This window comes from Salvelinus sp. IW2-2015, linkage group LG4q.1:29, assembly GCF_002910315.2.
Source record: "Salvelinus sp. IW2-2015 linkage group LG4q.1:29, ASM291031v2, whole genome shotgun sequence".
Lineage (NCBI taxonomy): Eukaryota > Metazoa > Chordata > Actinopteri > Salmoniformes > Salmonidae > Salvelinus > Salvelinus sp. IW2-2015.
Window position 1 is genome coordinate 44,487,478 of NC_036842.1, and position 26,243 is coordinate 44,513,720.

Here is a 26,243-nt window from a genome sequence, read left to right on the forward strand (position 1 = left end):
CTGGAAAAGATTACAGTAAAAATTTACTGTAGATTAGAGGCTAAGGGGTTGGGTGTAGCAAGGTGGAAAGTACAGTAAGTAGTTAAAAGCAGCCTTTTAGTATCAGGCCTTTGATATAGGGGTTACAAAGAGAGACGGTCACCAACTATACAATGAAGAGACAGCTACAAATATTTTCAGTAAGATCATTTATATACATATATGGCTTCAACCAACATTTGCAAAAATTGAACTTGTTGCATTTTTTAAATTGTAAATATGGCGCAAATAGAATAGTGTCAGGCACTTGCTCCTCGAGGAGAGGTTCCAAGAAAGCACTGTGGTGTAGCTAGCTGGTCTGGGTTGTCATTTAAAGATATGACTACTAATGTCTAAAGGCCTGGGGCTGGATTTCTACTAAGCTAACACATGGAATTCGTTTAAGATGGTCATATCAAGGATCATTTAGTTATTTGATTTGGAAATGTAGGACCCCTCCAAGAATAATTAGTTTTAAATGTTTTATTATTTGATTAAACATTCAAATTGGCCTTCCTGTTATTAGCCCATGTAAATGCATTGAATAACATATTCATACATGGCAAAACAGATTTTCCCCAAATAAATCAGAAGGAAGCATATTTTGAAGTGTCTGTCCTATATCTGATAGATATAAGAAAGATCAGCAAATACAACTTTTTTAATGCCCATATTTAACCCCTTTTTTGGCACTAAAGTACTTTCATACAGTGTATTCGGAAAGTATTCAGACCCATCACTACGGTGAAGAATGGTGGTGGCAGCATCATGCTGTGGGGATGTTTTTCAGTGACAGGGACTGGGAGACTAGTCAGGATTGAGGGGAAAGATGAAAGGAGTAGAGTACAGAGAGATCCTTGATGAAAACCTGCTCCAGAGCGCTCAGGACCTCAGACTGGGGTGAAGGTTCACCTTCCAACAGGACAACGACACTAAGTACACAGCCAAGATAACGTAGGAGTGGCTTCGGGACAAGCCTCTGAATGTCCTTGAGTGGCCCAGCCAGGGCCGTGAATCCGATCAAACTTTTCTGGAGAGACCTGAAAATATGTCTGGTTTTTCTTTACAATTTCTAAAAACTTGTTTTTTGCTTCGTCATTATAAGGTATTGTGTGTAGATTGACGAGGAAAAAACGATTTAATACATTTTTGAAAATGGCTGTAACGTAACAAAATGTGGCAAAAGTCAAGGGGTCTGAATACCTTCCGAATGCACTGTATATACTCCCATACATTGTTTGTACCGGGCGAGTCTTGTGAGGCCAAAGCATTCGGACGCTAGACATTTCCGTGAGAATACCGATTTTCTAGATGTCTCCTGGTCTGACAAACACCGCTGTAGCTCCGCATCTGCGGTGGAAGGCTGACATAGAGGGATTCAGTGGATTGATATGCAGCCTATGCAAGAAAACACATCTCACCTTAGACAGACAGATTTTGATGGGGATTTTAGTTTTATGCTAATTCGATTTCCGTGGGGGCTCGGACATCGACTCTAGGAGGGTGGTTGGATGTATTTTTTTAACGCCAAGGCTAAATAATTCCAGACAACATTTACATTGGAAGAATAAACATTTACCAATAACATTAACATGTAATGAACACTTACCAGAAACAACTTCAAGTCAGAGTCAACACCAACTCATCAACAGTGATTTTAAGGTCCGAATTAACATTGAACAAAATCCATTGACTTTAAAGATTTTCCATTGTCAAAATATGATACAAATCATATCAACAGTTAACAATTCTACCTCGCTCCAAATCATAACTAACAAAACAGTAAATTCTCTATATAACAAACAGCAACAGATACCTTACAATATATATTCTGAATATAGATCATCTGTAATGCATAAACAAATCGCATTGAATAATTATATTATACTTTTATGGTATTTCACACATACTGTATATCAAAATACATTTTGCTTTCTGTACATAAGTTAAGAAATGTAACCGGCCCAAACACTTTTTTATGTTTGAGGATAAGCCTTTTTCTGTCAAATCTTTTTAATCAAAACAAATTATATGAAACACTTGAGCAGCTACAAAACTTTAGAAGTGCAACATCTTATATGAAAATTGGTCCTACTTGTATTCATTCAACTTATCTTTTGTGTATTTTTTTATTTAACTAGGCAAGTCAGTTAGGAACAAATTCTTATTTACAATGACAGCCTAGGAACATTGGGTTAACTTCCTTGCTCAGGGGCAGAACAACAGATTTTTACCTTGTCAGCTCGGGGATTCGATCTGGCAACATTTCGGTTACTGGCTCTAACCAGTAGGCTACCTGCCGTGTATGTTGTTGATAAAGTCAATTTTAACATTTCTACTTTTAGTTATTGTTTTTTTTATATACAAACAGCAGCTACGGAAAAAATATCTGTTACGGAAAAAAAAACAGCACTTGAATCAAAACCAAAATAGTAACAGAAAGTTTATATTTTATACAATATAATTGTCTCAGGGATGATGATCTTAAAGCTGGCATTTACAAAAGTGTTTGCATCCCAAATTGCACCCTAATCCCTATGAAATTTAGCCCAAAAAAGTGCACTACAGTGCCTTGGGAAAGTACTCAGACCCTTTGACTTTTCCAACATTTTGTTATGTTACAACCTTATTTCCCCCCCCTCATCAATCTACACACAATACCCAAAAATGAAAAAGCAAAAACAGTTAAAAAAAATATTTAAAAAATGAAAACAAAAAACAGAACATGAAATATCACATTTACATAAGTATTCAGACCCTTTACTCAGTACTTTATTGAAGTACCTTTGGCAGCGATTACAATCTCGAGTCTTCTTGGGTATGACGCTACAAGCTTGGTACGCCTGTATTTGGGAAGTTTCTATCATGGGCCACTCAAGGACATTCAGAGACTTGTCCCGAAGCCACTCCTGCATTGTTTTGGTTGAGTGTTTAGGGTCGTTGTCCTGTTGGAAAGTGAACCTTCGTTCCAGTCTGAGGTCCTTGAAATTCATCAAGAATTTCTCTGTACTTTGCTCCGTTCATCTTTCCCTCGATCCTGACTAGTCTCCCAGTCCCTGCCGCTGAAAAACATCCCCACAGCATGATGCTGCCACAACCATGCTTCACCATAGGGATTGTGCCAGGTTTCCTCCAGACATGACGCTTGGCATTCAGGCCAAACAGTTCCATCTTGGTTTCATCAGACCAGAAGATCTTGATTCTCATGCTCTGACAGTCCTTTAGGTGCCTCTTGGCAAACTCCAAGCGGGCTGTCATGTACCTTTTACTGAGGAGCGGCTTCCGTCTGGACACTCTACCATAAAAGCCTGATTGTGGTTGAGTGCTGCAGAGGTGGTTGTCCTTCTGGAAGGTTCTCCCATCTCCACAGAGGAACTCTGGAGCTCTGTCAAAGTAACCATCGGGTTTTTGGTCACCTCCCTGACCAAGGTCCTTCTCCCCCGATTGCTCAGTTTGGCTGGGCGGCCAGCTCTAGGAAGAGTCTTGGTGGTTCAAAACTTCTTCCATTTAAGAATGATGGAGCCGACTGTGTTCTTGGGGACCTTCAATGCTGCAGCCATTTTTTGTACCCTTCCCCAGATCTGTGCCTCAACACAATCCTGTCTTGGAGCTCTACGGACAATTCCTTTGACCTTATGGCTTGGTTTTTGCTCTCACATGCACTGTAAACTGTGGGACCTTATATAGACAGGTGTGTGCCTTTCCAAATCATGTCCAATCAATTTAATGTACCACAGGTGGACTCCAATCAAGTTGTAGTAACATCTCAAGGATGATCAATGGAAACAGGGAGCACCTGAGCTCAATTTCGATTCTCATAGCAAAGGGTCTAAATACTTATGTAAATAAGGTATTCCTGTTTTATTTTTAATGTGCAAAAATGTCTAAAAACCTGTTTTCGCTTTGTCATTATAGGATATTGTGTGTAGATTGATGAGTAAAAAAAATATTTTATACACTTTGAATAAGGCTGTAACGTCACAAAATGTGGAAAAAGTGAAAGGCTCTGAATACTTTCCAAATGCACTGTATATAGAAACTAGGGTACTATTTGGGACGGAGTCACTCACGATAAGATCTCTGTAGATACTGCATACCCTATCTTAAACTTTTCATTCATTTTAAACAATCAACATATTCATGTATTATTATTTACAGTGAGGTCACATATATATGCTGAAAGTTAGTAATGGCTATTATTTTGAAATAAGCAACAAACAAAAAAAACTCAGTACACACATGGCTGGTAAGGTTTGTGAACAGTCTATTCTAGCATCAACAACTTATCCATACTGTAAATTAAGAAGTTTGTATCATATTTTCCATACACAATCCCTACGTACTGTGACAGAAAAAAAGACATGCAAAAAAAAAAAAAAAAAAATCCCTTCAAGATGTTGAGAGGTAAAAAGTCGAGGTATGAGTGTGTGAGTGTGCAATAACTCATCTTGCAGGCCTGATATCGCTCCCGGGCCTGCAATTTGAGACTGCTGATTAAGGTTATGTCCCAAAAGGCACCAATAGGGTACCATTTGGAATGCAGACTTAGACTCTAACAGGTTACTCTGGGAATTACTATACATTACAATGCTAAGTCCACTAACAAATAACATCTAACCATTCACTTTTCCAAACGTAGATTCTAAATCAGGGATGGGCAATTTTCATGGGGGTGGGGTCAAGAAAAACTTACAATGAGAGGCCGCAGTGGCTCGCGGGTCTGCTTACCCACATCCATTCCCACACATGCAATCAGAGCTGGCCCTTGCCTTTTGGGGGCCCTAAGCTACATTTTGCTGAAATTCTACACATTTTGCCATGGGGCGGAGAGAAATGTTTGTAGTTTTTAATATGATCTCTGAGGGAGAGTGACTAACACAATCAATAGGGGCTCCCCGGTCAGGAAATCAATCATGATTACTACAAGTTTAGATAGCTGGAGACTAGACTAACTTTTTTTTTTTTAAACGCTAATTGGGTGACTGTCACTAGCTAGGTTTCCATCCAATTGGCGACTGATTATCCTGCAAATATTCAAAAATCTGCATAAAAATCTATATGTGCATTAACAGAGACGTTTCCATCATTTACTTATTGTGGATAAAAGGCTGTGCATGAGAACTTTGTACAGACTAAAAAATACAAGTTCAATTGATTTCCATCTCAATTTTAAATCTACTGATGGTGTTCTCACAAAACAAATTGTGCTATATAGCCAAACGTGCCCACTCTGATATTGGCACTTGCGCTCTAGCCAACAGCTTGCAGATACAGTGCGGGTATAGCCTACAGGATGAGATGATTATGGACAAAAGAAAGAGATTACCAAACGGCATCGTTGATCATGTCTCCAGAATAAGACCCCCAATATTTATTGAAAAATATCATCAAGCTCATCACCTTGCACTTTCACCACCCTGTGAAGTTCATTATTCCTTATTTCATCTGTAGCCTAATTAACGTCATGCTTTCCCGACGTGCCGTAATGGGAGGACCGCACAACATCTCGGGAAAATAATGTTCTAAATGAATAGGAACAGAATACTATTTTAAACAAAATGTGAGACTATATACAGGTAACTGCCAAAATAAATCACCTGGACCGTGAGGAGGAAGGCCTGACCGTGCTCCCGCCCATGCAGGACATCTACTTGCCTGAGGAAGGCCTGCAGCATCGTCAAAGACCCCACACACCCCAGCCACGAGCTGTTCACTTCCTTACCATTGGGCAGACAGTATTGCAGCATGAGGTCTGATTCCAACAGGCTCAGAGACAGTTTCTATCTACAAGCCATCAGACTGCGGAACACTTGAACTGAACTGACAACCTGCAATGACCTGCAACCTGCAACTCACTCACCCACAGACATGCACACGCACACACACCAACAAACAAACACACTCACACACACATTCATGCTACACATATCACAACTGCTGCTACAAGCCTCTAATTATTATTGATAAATACTGCACAATTTAAACACTTGCCCCCCCCCAATCCCCCCGTCTCCAAAACGTGTAAATATTGGACTATAAATTGTGCCTTCCTGTATTATACTTATGCTAAAATGTTCATTTATTCCACTGAGCAATTTACTTTATGAACATATTCTAAATTTGGATAATTTTTTATTGTTGTTGCATTGTCGAGAAGGAACATACAACTAATAAAACTTGAATAAAGGAAACACAAACATAAAGTGTCTCAACAGGTTGTTGGGCCACCACGAGCCAGAACACCTTCAATGAACCTCGGCATAGATTCTACAAGTGGCTGGAACTCTATTGGAGGGATCCGACACCATTATTCCATAATAAATTCCATCATTTGGTGTTTTGTTGATGGTGCTGGAAAACACTGTCTCTGGTGCCGCTCCAGAATTTCCCATAAGTGTTCAATTCGGTTGAGATCTGGTGACTGAGACGGCCGTGGCGTATGGTTTACGTCGTTTTCATGCTCATCAAACCATTCAGTGACCACTCGTGCCATGTGGATGGGGGATTTGTCATCCTATGGTAGCCAAAATAATGTTCCTCATCATGATAGGATGTTAATTGCTTAATTAACTGAGGAAACACAACTGTATGGAAGCACCTGCTTTCAATTTACTTTGCATCCCACATTTACTTGTGTGTTATTATTTTGGCAGTTACCTGTAGAATAAGTACACTGACCCCAAAACATCAGGTTAGTTGGGTACCACGTTGTGGTCCGTGATAAACAGGGAAGCAAAGATGCAGGGCTCATATGGAAGAAAATAGCTCAAATCCTGTGTCCTGTGTTCTGTTAAACTAGGTTCCATTATCAGCCTTTCAAATTACCACGAAAGCAGACAGCGCCCTCACACCCAGAGACAGGGAGGGAGAGACAGACAGAGAGAGGGCGAGAGAGCGAGAGAGAGAAGGAAGGAGTAGAGATTAAGTGAGAGAGAATATTAAGGCATAAAGAGAGGTGAGTGAAATACAATTCAGGAGAGCGGGAGGGGAGATATTTTGGAAGTGAGAGAGAACAAGTAGTGCATCGGGAAGTGAGCTGATTGGAGAAAGGCCAGGAAGGGAGAGTTTGATTGTCAAATGTATTAGATGATGAGAGAAAAGTAGAAGGAATTAGGAATCGTAACTCAGGATTGACTTGAAGAGGGAGAGAATGGAAGACCGATGAAAGGCTGAAGTGAGAATAGCCTAAGATGTTGGATGAGTAACCCCTGATTTGTCCTGTCACTGAAATACACTGAATCTACTATCACGGAACTAGTCTGATATGTACTATCACTGATATACAATCACTGTGATTACGGCTATTCCTATGCTGGACTGGTTCCTGGGTACATGGTTCAACGTAGAATATCGGCAGTTTGAAAGGCTTTTTAATGCATAGACTGAGAGAAACTAAGACATTTCTGGTTTTAGGGAAATATGAAAAAATGTAGGAATATTCTGTATCACAAATATACACATAGCATATACTGTGCATTTGGAAAGTATTCAGACCCCTTGACTTTTTCCAAATGTTGTTACGTTACAGCCTTATTATAAAATGGATTAAATACATTTCTTTTCTCATCAATCTACACATAATACCCCATAATGAAAAAGTGAAATTAACGTTTGCTCAAATTAAAACAGTTTTTGTTTTAATTTGAGCAAATGTATTAAAAATAAAACACATAAATACCTTATTTACATTAGTATTCAGACCCTTTGCTATGAGTCTCGAAACTCGGAAGAAGTTTGGAACCACCAAGACTCTTACTAGAGCTGGCCGCCCGGCCAAACAGAGCAATCGGGGGAGAAGAGCCTTGGTCAGGGAGGTGACCAAGAACCCGATGGTCACTCTGACAGAGCTGGAGAGTTCCTCTGTGGAGATGGGATAACCTTCCAGAAGGTCAACCATCTCTACAGCACTCCACCGATCAGGCCTTTATGGTAGAGTGGCCAGACGGAAGCCACTCCTCAGTAAAAGGCACATGACAGTCCACTTGGAGTTTGCCAAGAGGCACGTAAAGGACTCTCAGACCATGAGAAACAAGATCTTCTGGTCTGATGAAACCAAGATGGAACTCTTTGGCCTGAATGCCAAGAGTCACGTCTGGAGGAACTTGGGACCATCCTTACGGTGAAGCATGGTGGTGGCAGCATCATGCTGTGGGGATGTTTTTCAGTAGCAGGGACTTGGAGACTAGTCAGGATCGAGGCAAAGATGAACTGAGCAATGTACAGAGAGATCCTTGATGAAAACTTGCTCCAGAGCGCTCAGGACCTCAGACTGGGGCAAAGGTTGACCATCCAACAGGACAACGACCCAAGCACACAGCCAAGACAACGCAGGAGTGGCTTCGTGACAAGTCTCTGAATGTCCTTGAATGGCCCAGCCAGAACACGGACTTAAATGTGATCGAACATCTCTGGAGAGACCTGAAAATAGAAGAATACAGGTGTGCCAAGCTTGTAGTTGTAATGTGTGCGCTGGGAGTCACAAGTTCAGGGAGTGAATCATTTAATAAATAAATGAAAACATAATACAAAACAAGAAACACGAACAATGCACAGACATGAAACTGAAACAGAAACAATAACACCTGGGGAAGGAACCAAAGGAAGTGACATATATAGGGAAGGTATTCAGGGAAGTGATGGAGTCCAGGTGAGTCTGATGATGCGCAGGTGCGCGTAACGATGGTGACAGGTGTGCGCCATAATGAGCAGCCTTGTGGCCTAGAGGCCGGAGAGGGAGCACACGTGACAGTAGTGTCATACCCAAGAAGACTCGAGGCTGTAATCACTGCTAATGGTGCTACAACAAAATAATGAGTAAAGGGCCTGAATACTTATGTAAATGTGACATTTCAGTTTTTTTATTTTAAACAATTACAGAAATGTCCAAAAAACTGTTTTTGCTTTGTAATTATGGGGTATTGCGTGTAGATTGATGAGGGGGCAAAAAACGATTTAATCCATTTTAGAATAAGGATGTAACGTAACAAAATGTGGAAAAAGTTGAGTGGTCTGAATACTTTCCGAATGCACTGTATGTTTGAAGTATAGTCGCATATTTACATCGATAATATCTTATTCAGACATAATATGTCAAACTCTTTTTGACAACCTTGTGAAAAGCACCTTGGAGGGTGGGACAGACCCCACTGAATGCGAAATAGAACCCACTTCACTCCAGTTGTTTTTGAAGCGCTAAAACCAGCCCCGATTTTGAACATAACAAAAATAAATACACGCTCGCAAAAAACATAATGTGAGATCCAAAAAACTCAAATAACATACTAAAAAAAATTCACAACAAAACATTGCTTTAAGAGTCTGTAAAATAAGTCTCCAGCTTCTTCCGAGTACTGTTGAAGTGAATGATGTTGTGCCGAGTCTAACTTCAGACCAGCCTTTCCCTCACAGTCTCAGCCAGCGCAGTCCCTCCGTACCCCTTGATCTCTGCACATCTAAAGAGTCTAGATATGTAAACACAGTTTAATGATGGAGCTTGCACCTTATTTCTTCCACCTTACATATCTTCAATGGATAGTGACAGAATTGGGACGGGCTGATGATAGTCCTCTGGAGAGGGGCAATGGTTTCTTTAGACTTGTCCATTCTCTTAATGAAGGCCAGCGGAGAACGGTGAAAAATCTGAAAAATCAAAAATGTAAAACCATCAATAACTGCATAATTAATGTATTAAAGGATTTCAAAACCATTTACCATACATGATTTGAGACACAATTTAATAGTAAATATATTATATTATATTTACACTGTTGTATTATATTGTATCTCTTTACACTAACCTGTCTGCTCTGAGTCGGAGAGCTGTGTGTGTGTCTTAGCCAGACACCCAGCTGTGTGTGGTGGTCTTCACCCCAACCCCCTGACTAAACCCCTGGGTTGTCACCATGGGGTCAAAGTTGAAGTCCAACGAGTCTCCATCCATCAGCGTGTCATGAAGAACAGACTCCATGTCACACTCAAACCTCTCGATGGACATGTCGTCTAGATCACTAGGCAGCCTCTCCTGATGATGATGATGGTGGTGGTGATGGTGGGACTGGGGATGAGCAGAGCTGGGACCTGGACCTGGCCTCCCATAGCGATTAGCACTGCTGCCGTAGCCGGGTGGAGGAGCTCCGCTGTGGTGGGGACTGTGGTTGTGATGGCCTGAGACTGGGTGACCACCACCACTGTGGGGCCGCTGCTGTAGCTGGTGGATGTGTGTCCTGAGGCTTGCTAGACGGGCTGGGCCTCCAGCGTGGTTGAGGCTGGTCAGGGGAATCAGGCCACAGCCGTTCATGGAGGGCCGAGACAGGGGAGGGCACTGGCCCTGGCTGTGGAAAGGCTGCAGGTGAGGGTGAGGGTGTGGATTGTGAGTGTGGGACTGAGGTTGTTGTGGGTGTTGCTGAGGAGGGGGTCTCATCATCTTCACCCCTCCGTGCCCCCCCACCTGTCCCACCTGCCCCTGGCTGCTGTAGTTGGGCAGCATCCGCCCTCCTCCTCCTCGCCCTCTCCCTGACTGGGACACTACTGTCTCCATGGTGGGCATGGCCTCCCCACCACCCCCACCCAGACCATGGGGGTCAGCTACGTCAGAGGTCAGCAGCTCCTTAAGGAGCCCAGCAGGGCAGTTGTAATGGCTCCGGAAGGGTGCAAAGGACCCTGGAGGCTTGCTCTCTGGCAGCGTCTGCATGGGGATGGGGGAGAGATGCGGGCTGTTCATGCCTGGCCCAGCCTGGCCATAGAGGCACTTCCTGTAGTCCTGCTGTTGGGGTTGGGGGTTCATGGAGGGCGAGCTATAGGGGCTGTTCTGAAGCATGGAGGAGGGGGAGGACCGGGAGGAGTCGGGCCCAGACCCAGGCCCCCCACATACCACCAGCTGGCCTTGATTCTTGGGGGACAGCAGGTTGAGGTTGTCAAGGAGACTCTCCATGACATTCTCTGTTCCGTGGTGACCATGATGATGACCCCCCATGGAGCCGGCCAGGCCCACTTCTGATAGGCTGGGCAGGGTGGCCATGGAGGTAATCTTAGGCCCCACCCCTCCAGGGTAGCCCATATGGACGTCGGCCTCTGATAGGTCGATGTCCTGTTCCAGGAAGGGAGAGCGACGGCCAGAGAGGGTGGAGGCGTCGGAGGAGGCACGCGTCCGGAAGGTAGTCCAGGCCTCGAAGTCATCGTTGCTGTGGCTGTGGGAGTTGGGGCTGCCGAGCCACTTGGAGTACTGGGAGCCTCCCAGACTGTCGGCACCCCCAACTACCCCGTCCTGGAGAGCCACCTGGGGAGACGGGAGAGGGACAGAGGTGAGCTCAGGTAGACAAAGGTACACAGGTGGACAGGCCACTGACACAAAGCTGACAGACGTGCAGAACAACTCTGCACAGTAGGTAAAAGTAGAGATTGTTTTAGTTTCAGCACTTTGTGGCACCTCATATTAACCTAGAATGGTCTAAGTGATGAGCCCCAAGCCTATTCACTTTTCCATATTGACAAACAAACACTGTAGAGGTGCTGAAATACAGCTACTGATAGACAGTGTATGTACTGTTCTGCTCCTTCCTACCTTCTTCTTTGCAGCCCGCCCTCTGCTCTTGGTAAACTTGCTGTTGTTGTCCATGGAGGCAGCCCTACGTCGGGGGGACTTCCCGCTCTTACCTCCCTCGGGGTTCAGCATCCACCACGAGCTCTTCCCCGTCCCCTCGTTCTGCACACGGACAAAGCGACTGTGGAGGGACAGGTTGTGGCGGATGGAGTTCTGGAGGAGAGAGAGAGGGAGGGAGAGTTTTGATTTAACATCAAAATTGGTAATTGGTAATAACACCATTCAGGCTTTACTTGTCTTCAACATTTCAGGATATACTCTATACTCAAATAAAGTCTGTCCTCTGATTTCCGATGATGGTGTAACTTTGTCTTCCTCCCCAGTATTCTTCCATTAAATAATCCATATCTAACCTGACCTAATGTCCCTACGAAACACTAAATGGTGTGACATGTCAGTGTGTATTTGAGGAGACAATTCCAACTCCTTGTAGATCAAGTGTTGCCTCGTTACGCCACACACAAACACCACATCACACACATACGTAGACACGCACACATGTGCACACACACGTGCACACACACACATCCAGAGACCACACAAGGGCTGCCACAGTCCCAGCCACTCAATATGAGCTACATAGGTAAGGCATGGCCTATTGGCATGGCCTATTTTCATACGAGAAGGCGGTGGGAGTGAAATCAAAATAAACAGGCCAGACAGACAGACGGACAGTGCCCTGCTCTACGCTACATGTATATACACACATCCTTCCTAATGATGTTTTGTCTAGCCAGCTTTATCCACCCTGATGAGACCTGTTGGCAGAACCCCCACTGGGCCTCTCTGGTGAGGGGAGGGAGGGAGTTAAAAGAAATATTATTTCACCTTTCTTTAACCAGGTAGGCCAGTTGAGAACAAGTTCTCATTTACAACTGCGACCTGGCCAAGATGAAGCAAAGTAGTGCGACACAAACAACACAGAGTTACACATGGGACAAACAAACGTACAGTCAATAACACAATATAAAAATATATATACAGTGTGAACAAATGTATTAAGATTAGGGAGGTAAGGCAATAAAAGGCCATAGTGGCGAAATAATTACAATTTAGCAATTAAACACGGGAGTGATAGATGTGCAGAAAATGAATGTGCAAGTAGAGATACTGGGGTGCAAAGGAGAAGAAAAAAATAACAATATGGGGATGAGGTAGTTGGGTGGGCTATTTACAGATGGGCTGTATACAGGTGCAATGATCGGTAAGCTGCTCTGACAGCTGATGCTTAAAGTTAGTGAGAGAGATATAAGACTCCAGCTTCAGTTATTTTTGCAATTCGTTCCAGTCATTGGCAGCAGAGAACTGGAAGGAAAGGCGTCCAAAGGAGGAGTTGGCTTTGGGGATGACCAGTGAAATATACCTGCTGGAGCGCGTGCTATGGATGGGTGCTGCTATGGTGACCAGAGAGCTGAGATAAGGCGGGGCTTTACCTAGCAAAGACTTATAGATGACCTGGAGCCAGTGGGTTCGGCGATGAATATAAAGCGAGGGCCAGCCAACGAGAGCATACAAGTCGCAGTGGTGGGTAGTATATGGGGCTTTTGTGACAAAACAGATGGCACTGTGATAGACCACATCCAATTTGCTGAGTAGAGTGTTGGAGGATATTTTGTAAATGACATCGCCGAAGTCAAGGATCGGTAGGATAGTCAGTTTTACGAGGGTATGTTTGGCAGCATGAGTGAAGGATGCTTTGTTGCGAAATAGGAAGCCGATTCTAGATTTAATTTTGGATTGGAGATGTTTAATGTGAGTCTAGAAGGAAAGTTTACAGTCTAACCAGACACCTAGGTATTTGTAGTTGTCCACATATTCTAAGTCAGAACCGTCCAGAGTAGTATTGCTAGATGGGCGGGCAGGTGCGGGCAGCGATCGGTTGAAGAGCATGCATTTACTTTTACTAGCATTTAAGAGCAGTTCGAGGCCACGGAAGGAGTGTTGTATGGCATTGAAGCTTGTTTATCAAGTTAACAATCTATTCTAGGTCATGTCAGGTAGCTAAGCTAACTTGCTAATGAACTGATTTCCAGTCCCAAAGAGAGAACTATGATGACTGGCCTAATTTCTATATTTCCTAACCTCAGATACACAGACCTATGAAAGATGGTAAACCCTGACTGCGGCTAAAGGACCCAACGAAAGTCCCAAGTCCTGGAGAGACTGAAGGGTATATCGCCAATGGGATATATACTGTATACTACTGGTTTAATGTTGTAATTGGTTGTAAGGAATATAAAAAATACTCTTAAAAGAAACAATGCATAGACCTAGAACATGCATGTTGATCTAGCTACCGGGTGTTCTGGTTTCTGCTCCAGACCATCCTTGATATTCTGCTTATTATTTCTATTAGACACTATTATTTGAACTATTCAATATTCTCTTGTTTTGGAGTAAGATTCATGTCTAAACCCACTAACGATTTACATAGACGTTCTTTGTATGATATGAAATAAAGTGTTTAATTAAGTATAGTGGATTTTTTGGGTCATTGAACATTCACTGTTTCTGTTTTATTTGGTTGTCACTCACTCTCGTTTTGTCTGATGATATTGCACAGATTTGCAGCTGCAGCTGATGTCCTTGACCATTGCTGTGGTTGTAACAATCCCTGTATGGCTAACCTACGACGCAACCCCGGTCCACGACAGCACTACATACCCACAAAGCAGCGTCTATTATTATACCAAAACCTTGATCTTGGTTGGGCTAGGATAACAGTACCTTAGGTCTCAGGGCGGGTGACATCACCACACCATGGCTACTAGGGCATTCTCACTTTGTCTTTCCTTGATTATTTGCATCCTATCTCCTCGACTGTATTGTATTGCAACTGTATTGGAGGAGAAGGTACAAAGTCCCTCCCCTCTGACCTTCTTCTCCAATGGGTTTTTAGAAGGAGACTAGGAGAGGATTCGAGTAAGGATGAATTGAGAAAGAGCCTAGCACTCACCTGTCAACTAGCTCACATGTGATACACACTCAACCCTCTTCTACACTCACTGACCTCGTCCTCCTCCGCATCAACCTCAGCAGCCAGCAGAGCAGACTGTGTGAACTGAGTCAATCTAGCACCCACATAATTAATTTTGTGGGTATTTAATTCTGCTACGTTGACTCTGATCACACGGTCGGTGGCTGAGTTATACTGTCGCTGGCGTAGGAGGAGGTGAAAGGGTTGTGACTGTCGTGGGAGGTGAGCTGCATGTGAGTTCTAGTAGTCAATGTAATGTGATGTCATCCCCCTTGAGACTTGAAGTAGTATATCCTCCTGTCTATCATGACGGTGTCTATATTTTAATACTGTAAGCATCTCGGCTGCGGGAGGATCTCCTCCTGCAACTTTGCACCGATTTGTTTCATTCTGCTACACTCATTGTCCTCCTTCTCCAGTGGTTAGCATGCTAGCTACAAGTGTCATTTGATTAGGGTTTGTGTCCTGGCCCGGTCAGCCATACAAAGATGGAACTCACACATTACTACATAGCTGCTTTGCAGCCCATGTAAAAGTTACCCTTCACTGTGGTCACTCTCCAGGGGATTTTTCTCTTGCCTCCACTATCCGTGCTCTACCCTTTTGGTTACAGTGGATGTGAGATTATTTATGGCGTGCATGCCCAATGCAGACATGATGGGATTAGTATTTGTCTTGTGGACATGTCCAATGCACTTATACATGTGGCTTGTCATTTCTATACTGAAACAGCAAATCCTCACACATTGTTTACATTTTGCTGAGACGTTTTTTCCATTTGAAATTTTACTATTAGATATAGGAAAAGCACTTACACATCTGAGATAACCTGTGTATGTTAATCATTTGCTAATAACTTACTTGAAAGACAAGAAAAGTCTGATTGATAATGGCAATATCAGTGTTTTTTATTCATTAGACAGTTAATGAGGCTAACCATGTTGAAGGACACCAGACTTGACTCCTACAGCTACTGTACATGCCATCATGACATGGATTAGTGCAAGCCCTAGCCTTGTAATGAAGGTAGGTCTTAAGGATGACTTTCTCAGTACAGAGACATTATTAGCAAATGTCACTATCATGAGGGTGTGCATAAAGGAATATTTTAAGGTTCATTTTATTTAATTTCAAAATACATGATGGTTGAAATAAAGTTGCAATTTGTTTGCTTCGTGTCATGCATCATCCTGGTGTAATTAATATGCAGTTCAACATTATCACCACAAGGTAACAGCGCTAGCATTGGTATTATAAGCTTTACTACATGTAAACCAACAACTAGCTTGGTCTCGTAACGTGACGTTTATAATACATGCCTAGCACAAGCTAGCGGTTCATTAAAACCACAGTATGTTTCTTAATTGAAACTAAGTGGGCAGTACACCTGGTTAAAATATAGTTGCGTTTTGGAGGAAGCAGATGAAGAGCTAGGAGAGAGATTGGTGAGGGGGGGAGAGAGAGAGGTCGATAGTGGGGTAATTACTGCTGCTAGCTAACTTTGATGTAGCTAAACAATGTGGCCGTCAAACATTGGACTCGTATGCTAGCTACATTTAGTTTAGTTATATTGTTGGCTGTTGTGAGATACATTCATCTATCTAGCTGGCTAACAAGGTAAACTGATCTTTGTCTACCTTCACAATGCTAGCTCTGGTTATTTGCTGTGCTAGCCAAATTTACATTTACATTTAAGTCATTTAGCAGACGCTCTTATCCAGAGCGACTTACAAATTGGACACCATCAGATTAAACGGATAATAAATGGGAAATAAAGATTTTCTGATGATTTTGTTTAGTGGATCTGGTAGCAACAAGTCAATGTGTGTGTATATAATTCATTTGTTACATTTTGGGCTTGGATCAATAAATACTAACTTATCATTTTGTGCTAGCTAGCCAACTAACTAGGTAGTTAGCAATTATGGTGAGCTGCAGGATTGGATGTATACTGGGGAACGTCTTGGTTGCGCTTGCATATAGAACATGTTATTGTTTTGACAGTTGAAAAGGTCTAGAACCTTGTATATAATCAAAAAATATGTGTAGATCTTTGAGGTGTGCACTTTGAACCAGAGAGGGAGGGGAGGTGCTAGTGCTAGCCTTGCGGTGTGATTTAAAAAGAAACAAAACAGAGAGCAAAATAGTGGGGTTTTTTTACATTTCAGTCACAGCACACATACACACGAATATGCATACACACACAACCAATGGTTGTAATCCTTTGCACAATAGCTCTGAGTAACACGTTTCCTGTAGAGCTCCACCCTGTTTCACCTGTACAACCCTCTCGCACTCATCTATCAACTCCCCCTCAGACACACACGCATGCACATGCGCGCACACACACACCCTAACTGCCAACACCATCAAACATAGAGAAAACAGAGAGAAAGAACAAAGGGAGGGGAAAATATCCAAAAAAGGTTTTCTTTTTACAGGCGGGCCGGGCAACATTACAAAAGACACCCAGAGAAACAGTTTGAAGAGCTCAGTAAACGACAATGGAAATAGTTCCCCACACAAATCGTTTCTCCGTCAAAAACACAATGAAGAACATAACTGACAAACAATATAGCTAGATGACAGTAAGTTGAGTTACAATTTCACAACCACATACACTACCGGTCAAAAGTTTTAGAACACCTACTCATTCAAGGTTTTTTCTTTATTTTTACTATTTTCTACATTGTAGAATAATAGTGAAGACATCAAAACTATGAAATAACACATATGGAATCATGTAGTAACCAAGAAAGTGTTAAATAACTCAAAATATATTTTATATTTGAGATTCTTCAAATAGCCACCCTTCACCTTGATGATAGCTTTGCACACACTTGGCATTCTCTCAGCCAGCTTCATGAGGTAGTCACCTGGAATGCATTTCAATTAACAGGTGTGCCTTCTTAAAAGTTAATTTGTGGAATTTCTTTCCTTCTTAATGCGTTTGAGCCAATCAGTTGTGTTGTGACAAGGGTACACAGAAGATAGCCCTATTTGGTAAAAGACCAAGTCCATATAATGGCAAGAACAGCTCATGTAAGCAAAGAGAAATGACAGTCCATCATAACTTTAAGACATGAAGGTCAGTCAATCTGGAAACTTCAAGAACTTTTAAAGTCTCTTCAAGTGCAGTCACAAAAACCATAAAGCGCTATGATGAAACTGGCTCTCATGAAGACCGCCACAGGAATGGAAGACCCAGAGTTACCTCTGCTGCAGAGGATAAATTCATTAGAGTTACCAGCCTCAGAAATTGCAGCCCAAATAAATGCTTCACAGAGTTCAAGTAAAGAACACATCGCAACATTAACGGCAATGTTTTTCAGTCACAAGAGAATATACACTGTATGAAAACAACGTTATCGTTTTTTGGTGAAGTGACAATGACAGGTGAATAGTTAGTCCTATCTGGTGTATGTGAAAATACAACTTTTTTTTCCTCTCTTTGGCTAGGCCAATGGGTTTTGTGAGGTAAGATCTGATTAGCCTGGCTTTACTCAGAGGGGTTTGAGCAACGCTGTCTCCACATGACTCACTTCCCTGCTGTGTGTGTGGCTTGAGTTGAGTTGAAGACAGTAAGTAGTGGAGTAACCCTGCAAACAATAATGAGGCATTAGGACGTCCCCGGGATGTCACAAAATGGCCACCGAAAGTCATCAGGACTTTTTGTCATGGTTGCATGGAGGTTTTGCCTAGTTCCCAGTTTAGTCCCAGGGACATTTTTGAGACACTGTGTCATGGTCCCCTGGAGGTCTTTGTCACCTGATGGTTACAAAGAAACACCCCCCGTATTATTCAACATGTCCTCACCTGGGATTTGAACTCATAACCTCTTGATTCACAGTGTTCCAATCCTCCTGCTACACCACCATGTCTGCATCAATGACTGATGGCCTTTTCTTACACGTTTCACATCTAAGTAAATCTCAGCTCTGGTAAAAAATACACTGAAGAAAAACTATTACATTTATCATAGTGATTCAGGAGTAACATTAAAACGGAATAATAAGCCCCACCAACAACTCTACTGAAACCCCAAACTCAAATAGCTGAAATGAGTGAGAGAATAGTCAGATGATCTGATAACTAAAATAGCAGTGCAGATGACATTATTTTGCTAAGTGCAGAGATGTATCATAAGTAATGAATGTGGTTTGGGACACCTGGGACCATCACGTGACAAAAACCTCCAGGGGACAATGACAGAACGTCCAAAAAACTTTCAGGGGACCATGACACAAACGTCCCAAGAACGTCCTAAAAACGTCCTCGGGACAAACCGGGGATCTAGACAAAACCTACCAAGAAAGTTCATGTGACCTTAAGGGGATCATAGCACAACGTCCCAAGAAAATCCTACAAAACTCCCCTGGGACAAACCGGGAACTATATAAAGGTCCCCCAGAGAATGTTGCCTTCGGACCATCCTAAGGACTAGTAAAATTAAAGTTGTGAGAACGTCCTAAAAAGGTCCTGACATGGTCCTCAGTGACACACTGAGAACTTACAGGGAAGATCACAAAGGTCCCCAGAGAACATTCGCTTGGGACTATTACTCAATGTTCTTAGAACAATCTTAATAAATAAAATAAAATCTCAGAACGTCATTGGGATAACATCACGTCGAAACCCTTAAGGGACCAAATGGGAACATCACCAAATGTCATCAGGACGTCCCCTGCTTGCTGGGAAGAGCTTAAAGAGAACGAATACACACACACACACACACACTCAATGACCACCGTTCTCTTTTATTGTTCTAGCAAACTGTAAGGTCAGCAGAAGGATGTAAGGGGCAACGACAGCATATACTCAAGTTTTAAGTTCCAAAGTTGTATTGTCACGTGCACAGGCACAGGGAAATGCCTTTCTTGTATGCTCTTTCCCAACAATGCAGTAATCAATAACAGTAGTACTATAAAATAAAGTAGAACAAAAGCAGATGAGAAATAGAAATAAGAACACGAGAAAGGAAGTAAGCTACACTACATGACCAAAAGTATGTGGACACCTGCTCATCGAACATCTCACTCCAAAATCATGGGCATTAATATGGAGTTGGTCCCCCCTTTGCTGTTATAACAGCCTCCACTCTTCTGGCAAGGCTTTCCACTACATGTTAGAATATTCCATTAAGCCACAAGAGCAAAAGTGAGGTCGGGCATTGATGTTGGGCGATTAGGCCTGGCTTTGTGCACGGGGGCATTGTCATGCAGGAAAGGGCCTTCCGCAAGCTGTTGCCACAAAGTTGGAAGCACAGAATTTTCTGGAATGTCATTGTATGCTGTAGCGTTAAGATTTCCCTTCACTGGAACTAAGGGGCCTAGCCTGAACCAAGACAAACAGCCCCAGACCATTATCCCTCCTACACCAAACTTTACATTTGGCACTATGCATTGGGGAAGGTAGTGTCCACCTGGCATCCGCCAAACCCAGCTTTGTCCTTTGGACTACCAGATGGCAAAGCGTGATTCATCACTCCAGGGAACGCGTTTCCACAGTCGAATGGTGGCGAGCTTTACACCACTCTTAGTGTGCGGCTGCTCGGCCATGGAAACCCATTTCATGAAGCTCCCGACGAACAGTTCTTGTGCAGACGTTGCTTCCAGAGGCAGATTGGATCTCCATAGTCAGTGTTGCAACCGATGACTGACGACTATTGCGCGCTACGTGCTTCAGCCCTCGGCAGTCCCGTTCTATGAGCATGTGTGGCCTACCACTTCGCAGCCGAGCTGCTGTTGTTCCTAGACATTTCCATTTACAGTTGACTGGGGCAGCTCTAGCAGGGCAGAGATTTAACACATTGACTTGTTTGAAAGGTGCCACGTTGAAAGTCACTTAGCCCTTCAGTAAAGCCATTCTACTGCCAATCTTTGTCTATGGAGATTGCATGGGCGTACGCTCGATTTTATACACCTATCAGCAACGGGTGTGGCTGAAAGAGCTGAATCCACTCATTTGAAGCGTTGTCCAGATACTTTTGTATATAAACTCAGCAAAAAACTAAACGTCCCTTTTTCAGGACCCTGTCTATCAAAGATCATTCGTAAAAATGCAAATAACTTCACAGATCTTCATTGTAAAGGGTTTAAACACTGTTTCCCATGCTTGTTCAATGAACCATAAACAATTAATGAACATGCACCTGTGGAAACGGTCGTTAAGAAACTAACAGCTTACAGACGGTAGGCAATTAAGGTCACAGTTATGAAAACTTAGGACACTAAAGAGGCCTTTCTACTGACTCTGAAAAACACCAAAAGAAAGATGCCCAGGGTCCCTGCCTATCTGCGTGAACGTGCCTTAGGCATGCTGCAAGGAGGCACGAGGACTGCAGATGTGGCTAGGGCAATAATTTGCAATGTTCGTACTGTGACACGCCTAAGACAGCGCTACAGGGAGACAGGACGGACAGCTGATCGTCCTAGCCGTGGCAGACCATGTGTAACAACACCTGCACACGATCGGTACATCCGAACATCACACCTGCGGACAGGTACAGGATGGCAACAAACAGGAACGCACAAGGAACGCACAATCCCTCCATCAGTGCTCAGACTGTCCGCAATAGGCTGAGAGAGGCTTGTAGGCCTGTTGTAAGGCAGGTCCTCACCAGACATCACCGGCAACGTTGCCTATGGGCACAAACCCACCATCGCTGGACCAGACAGGACTGGCAAAAAGTGCTCTTCACTGATGGTTGGATTCCCGTTTATCGTCGAAGGAATGAGCGTTACACCGAGGCCTGTACTCTGGAGCGGGATCGATTGGAGGAGGAGGATCTGTCATGGTCTGGGGCGTGTGTCACAGCATCATCGGACTGAGCTTGTTGTCATTGCAGGCAATCTCAACGCTGTGCGTTACAGGGAAGACATCCTCCTCCCTCATATGGTACCCTTCCTGCAGGCTCATCCTGACATGACCCTCCAGCTTGACAATGCCACCAGCCATGCTGCTCGTTCTGTGCATGATTTCCTGCAAGTCAGGAATGTCAGTATTCTGCCATGGCCAGCGAAGAACCCGGATCTCAATCCCATTGAGCACGTCTGGAACCTGTTAGATCGGAGGGTGAGGGCTAGGGCCCAAATACCCCAGAAATGTCCTGGAACTTGCAGGTGCCTTGGTGGAAGAGTGGGGTAACATCTCACAGCAAGAACTGGTAAATCTGGTGCAGTCCATGAGGAGGAGATGCAATGCGGTGCTTAATGCAGCTGGTGGCCACACCAGATACTGACTGTTACTTTTCATTTTGACACCCCCTTTGTTCAGGGACACTTCTGTTAGTCACATGTTTATGGAACTTGTTCAGTTTATGTCTCAGTTGTTGAATCTTGTTATGTTCATACAAATATTTACACAAGTTTGCTGAAAATAAACGCAGTTGACAGTGAGAGGACGTTTCTTTTTTTGTTTATAGTGTATATACAGGGTCAGTGCCAATACCATATTTACAATGTGCAGGGATACTGGAGTGGTAAGATACATAATAATAATAATCATGTATTAAATTCGTAAAATGTGCTTTTCATTATACAAGAATATTCTCAAAGTGCATAAATAAAATAAAAAATAATCAAATATACACTCAGAGGCCAGTTTTATAGGTACACCCATCTAGTATCAGGTTTGACACCCCTTTGCCTACAGAACAGTCTGAATTCTCCGGGGCATGTATTCTACAAGGTTTGGCGTTCAAACGTTTCTCAATTGGTATCAAGGAACCTAACGCGTGCCAGGAAAACATTCCCTGCACCATTACACCACCAGCCTGTAGCGTTGACACCACACAGGATGGGGCCATGGACTCATGCTGTTTACATCAAATCCTGACTCTGTCATCAGCATGACGCAACAGGAACTGGGCTTGTTTTCTCCCACAGGACTGCTGCTGACTGGATGTTTTTTGTTTGTCGCACCACTCTCTGTGAACAGGGATATATGATAAACAGAGTAGCAGCAGCGTATATGATGATTATATGTGAGTGTGTGTGTGTGGGTGGGTGTGTGTAGAGTCAGTATGAATGTCTGTGCGTTTTATGTGTGTGAGAAAATTAAGTGTGTGTTTGTGTTGGAGTGTCAGTGTGTGTGTAGAGTCCTGTGATTGTGCATAGAGTCAATATAAACTACCGTTCAAAAGTTTGGGGTCAATTAGAAATGTCCTTGTTTTTGAAAGAAAAGCAAAAAAAATTGTCCATTAAAATAATATCAAATTGATCAGAAATACAGTGTAGACATTGTTAATGTTGTAAATGACTATTGTAGCTGGAAATGGCAGATTTTTTTATGGAATATCTACATAGGCGTACAGAGGCCCACTATCAGCAACCATCACTCCTGTGTTCCAATGGCACGTTGTGTTAGCTAATCCAAGTTTATAATTCTAAAAGGCTAATTGATCATTAAAAAAGCCTTTTGCAATTATGTTAGCACAGCTGAAAACTGTTGTGCTGATAAAAGAAGCAATACAACTGGCCTTCTTTAGACTAGTTGAGTATCTGGTGCATCAGCATTTGTGGGTTCGATTACAGGCTCAAAATGGCCAGAAACAAATAACTTTCTTCTGAAAGTCATCAGTCTATACTTGCTCTGAGAAATGAAGGCTATTCCATGTGAGAAATTGCCAAGAAACTGAAGATCTCGTACAATTCTGTGTATTACTCCCTTCACAGAACATCACAAACTGGCTCTAACCAGAATAGAAAGAGGAGTGGGAGGCCCCGATGCACAACTGAGCAAGAGGACAAGTACATTAGAATGTCTAGTTTGAGAAACAGATAGCTTCATTAAATAGTACCCGCAAAACACCAGTCTCAACATCAACAGTGAAGAGGCGACCCCCGGGATGTTGGCCTTCTAGGCAGAGTTGCAAATAAAAAGCCAAGTCAGGCCAGAGCTCTGATCGAGGCAGCAACACATCCTTCATCCACTGTTAAATACATACAGTTATTTGGTCATGGGTGATGCCCAGAGAGAGGGGTGTTGGACTGGGACGGGAGAGTAGGTGTGGAGGCCTGCAGGTCTGGGCTTCCAGGGAGGAAGCTGGACTCTCAGGCCCAGGGAGAGGGAAGGCCAGGTGTGTGTGACACTGTCCTTCAGGAGAGCAGAGCAGGCAGCATCTGTGGAGGTTGGCTGTTCTGTTCCCCCTTTTTCTGGCTTACTGGGCCTCTAGTGAGTGGAGCGCTGGCTGAGGCCTAGAGCTAGGCGACTGGGTGAGTGACACTTTCCTTCTGCGGGGCAGAGTAAGTTCCGTGGGTCAGGGCAGGAAGCTGGCTGGATGGAGTGCCCCTCTCTGGGTCTCACCCTACAGTTACCAACGTTCGAACCGGACCTGTCCCCCCCCCGGAACGCCTTCCCCCCACCTCCTCCACCCCTGCTGTCCTCACCTTATCCTATATTACACTTTATCCCAAAATGGATTTGATTATGGGAAAATGCACGTCTAGACATGCTCTTGTGTGCCAGTTATTAACGGTTAAAGTTCAACTTGGGGGATGGGAGATTTGACCACCCCTGGCAGGCCGACGACCCTGTGGTGTGTGGGGCTTATGTCGACAGACAGGCCTGTGTGGTGGTCAGGTACTCCGAGGCCCCCCCTTCCTGGGTCTCCGCCAAACCGGCCATGAATGCTCAGCCCACCCTCAAGGGATCTCCCGCCAGCTGCACATGGTAGCCTGTTCGGTCACCAGGTCAGACCAGGCGCCAGGGGGCAGATGAAATCAACGAGAGGGCTACATTTTGGGGGGTTCTTGCATTGGAATTCTATTGAATTCTGCTTATATCACACTACACCACAATAAACATAAAGTTGAAATGCAGAGACTCCGAGACCACTGAGTGCCTATGAAGTGACAGGTTGGCGTGAAATCTGTAGCCCATCTCCGCCGCGCTGTGTCAGCGTAAAATAAGGGCATTCAAGTACAAGATTCAGCAGGAGGCATGCAGGTACAGTAGAGGTGCAAATGAGTGTTGGATGTATTTACACAGCGCCGGTGTTTCAAAGATGACGGTAATATTTACAAAGTTCTGACATCAAAATGTCAGCCATCAAAAGAAAAAGCCTCTCATCAGACAACACCTGTCTTAACCAACAAAGCACATGTGGACTCTACCAGGCTCAGATACTGCCTCTCCTTACCCAAAACGTTACTACCTAGCTGGAACATCCTCAAATGGGCACTTAAAAACACTCTATATACAAATGTATGTGGACACCCCTTCAAATTAGTGAATTTGGCCACACCCGTTGCTGATCGGTGTATAAAATCAAGCACACAGCCATACAATCTCCATAGACAAACATTGGCAGGAGAATGGCCTTACTGACGAGCTCAGTGACTTTCACCGTGGCACCGTCATAGGATGCCACCTTTCCAGCAAGTCAGTTCGTCCAATTTCTGCCCTGCTAGAGCTGCCCCAGTCAACTGTAAGTGCTGTTATTGTGACGTGGAAATGTCTAGGAGCAACAACGGCTCAGATGCAAAGTGGTAGGCCACACAAGCATACAGAACCGTACCGCCGAGGGCTAAAGCGCGTAGCACGTAAAAATCATCTGTCAGTGGTAACACTCACTACCGAGATCCAAACTCCCTCTGGAAGTAACGTCAGCAAAGAACTGTTCGTCGGGAGTTTCGTGAAATGGGTATTCTGGAGTGATGAATCACGCTTCGCCATCTGGCAGTCCGATGGACGAATCTGTGTTTGACGGATGCCAGGAGAAAGCTACCTGCCCCAATGCATAGTTCCAACTGTAAAGTTTGGTGGAGGAGGAATAATGGTCTTGGGTTGTATTTCATGGTTCGGGCTAGGACCCTTAGTTCCATTGAAGGGAAATATTAACGCTAGAGCTTACAATGACATTCTAGACGATTCTGTGCTTCCAACTTTGTTGCAACAGTTTGGGGAAGGCCCTTTCCTGTTTCAGCATGACAATGCCCCCGTGCACACAGTGAGGTCCATACAGAAAGGGTTTGTCAAGATCGGTGTGGAAGATCTTGACTGGCCTGCACAGAGCCCTGACCTGAACCCAATCAAACACCGTTGGGATGAATTGGAACGCCGACTGCGAGCCATGCCTGATTGCTCAACATCAGTGCATGACCTCACTAATGCTCTTGGGGCTTAATGGAAGCAAGTCCCCGCAGCAATATTCCGACATCTAGTGGAAAGCCTTCCCAGAAGAGTGGAGGCTGTTATAGCAGCAAAGGGGGACCAACTCCATATTAATGCCCATGATTTTGGAATGAGATGTTCGACGAGCAGGTGTCCACATACTTTTGGTCATGTAGTGTACATTTGGCCACACCTATTCTTGGCGCGCAGGCCAGGTATATCTATGCACATATCTAAAGCGTGCACGTTCACACAACATTAAACATGACAGACAAACCGGACACATGCTCTCCAAACAAAAACAACAAAGAAATTGACAGTAAACTAGTAAATGCAATTAAATAAACCAAAAGTTATTTATCACAAGTATTGTGCAGTTTCTGAACTATCCAAACAACATTTCCACTTGGAGAATGAGAATGGTATGAATGTATATTATATTGAATTAATTATAAAAAGGGACAGTCTAGCTCTTGGGCTTTGGTGCAGCAGGCAGCCATTTGGGACCTGGATTCCCAGGTCCAGGGATCATAA

General features: G+C 43.6%; 1 protein-coding gene across 1 annotated transcript in view; it reads right to left on the reverse strand.

Moving 5' to 3' along the window:
- Positions 1-206: 206 nt before the first annotated feature.
- LOC111962019 (forkhead box protein O1-A-like) overlaps positions 207-26,243 on the reverse strand; it is a 73,922-nt gene continuing 47,885 nt past the window's right edge. Inside the window, exons 2-4 of the mRNA XM_023984762.2 lie at positions 11,579-11,770; positions 9,816-11,293; positions 207-9,657 (exon numbers count right to left, since the gene is read on the reverse strand). Coding sequence (XP_023840530.1) covers positions 9,851-11,293; positions 11,579-11,770 — 1,635 coding nt within the window. The 3' untranslated portion in view covers positions 207-9,657; positions 9,816-9,850. The remainder of the gene's footprint in view (positions 9,658-9,815; positions 11,294-11,578; positions 11,771-26,243) is intronic.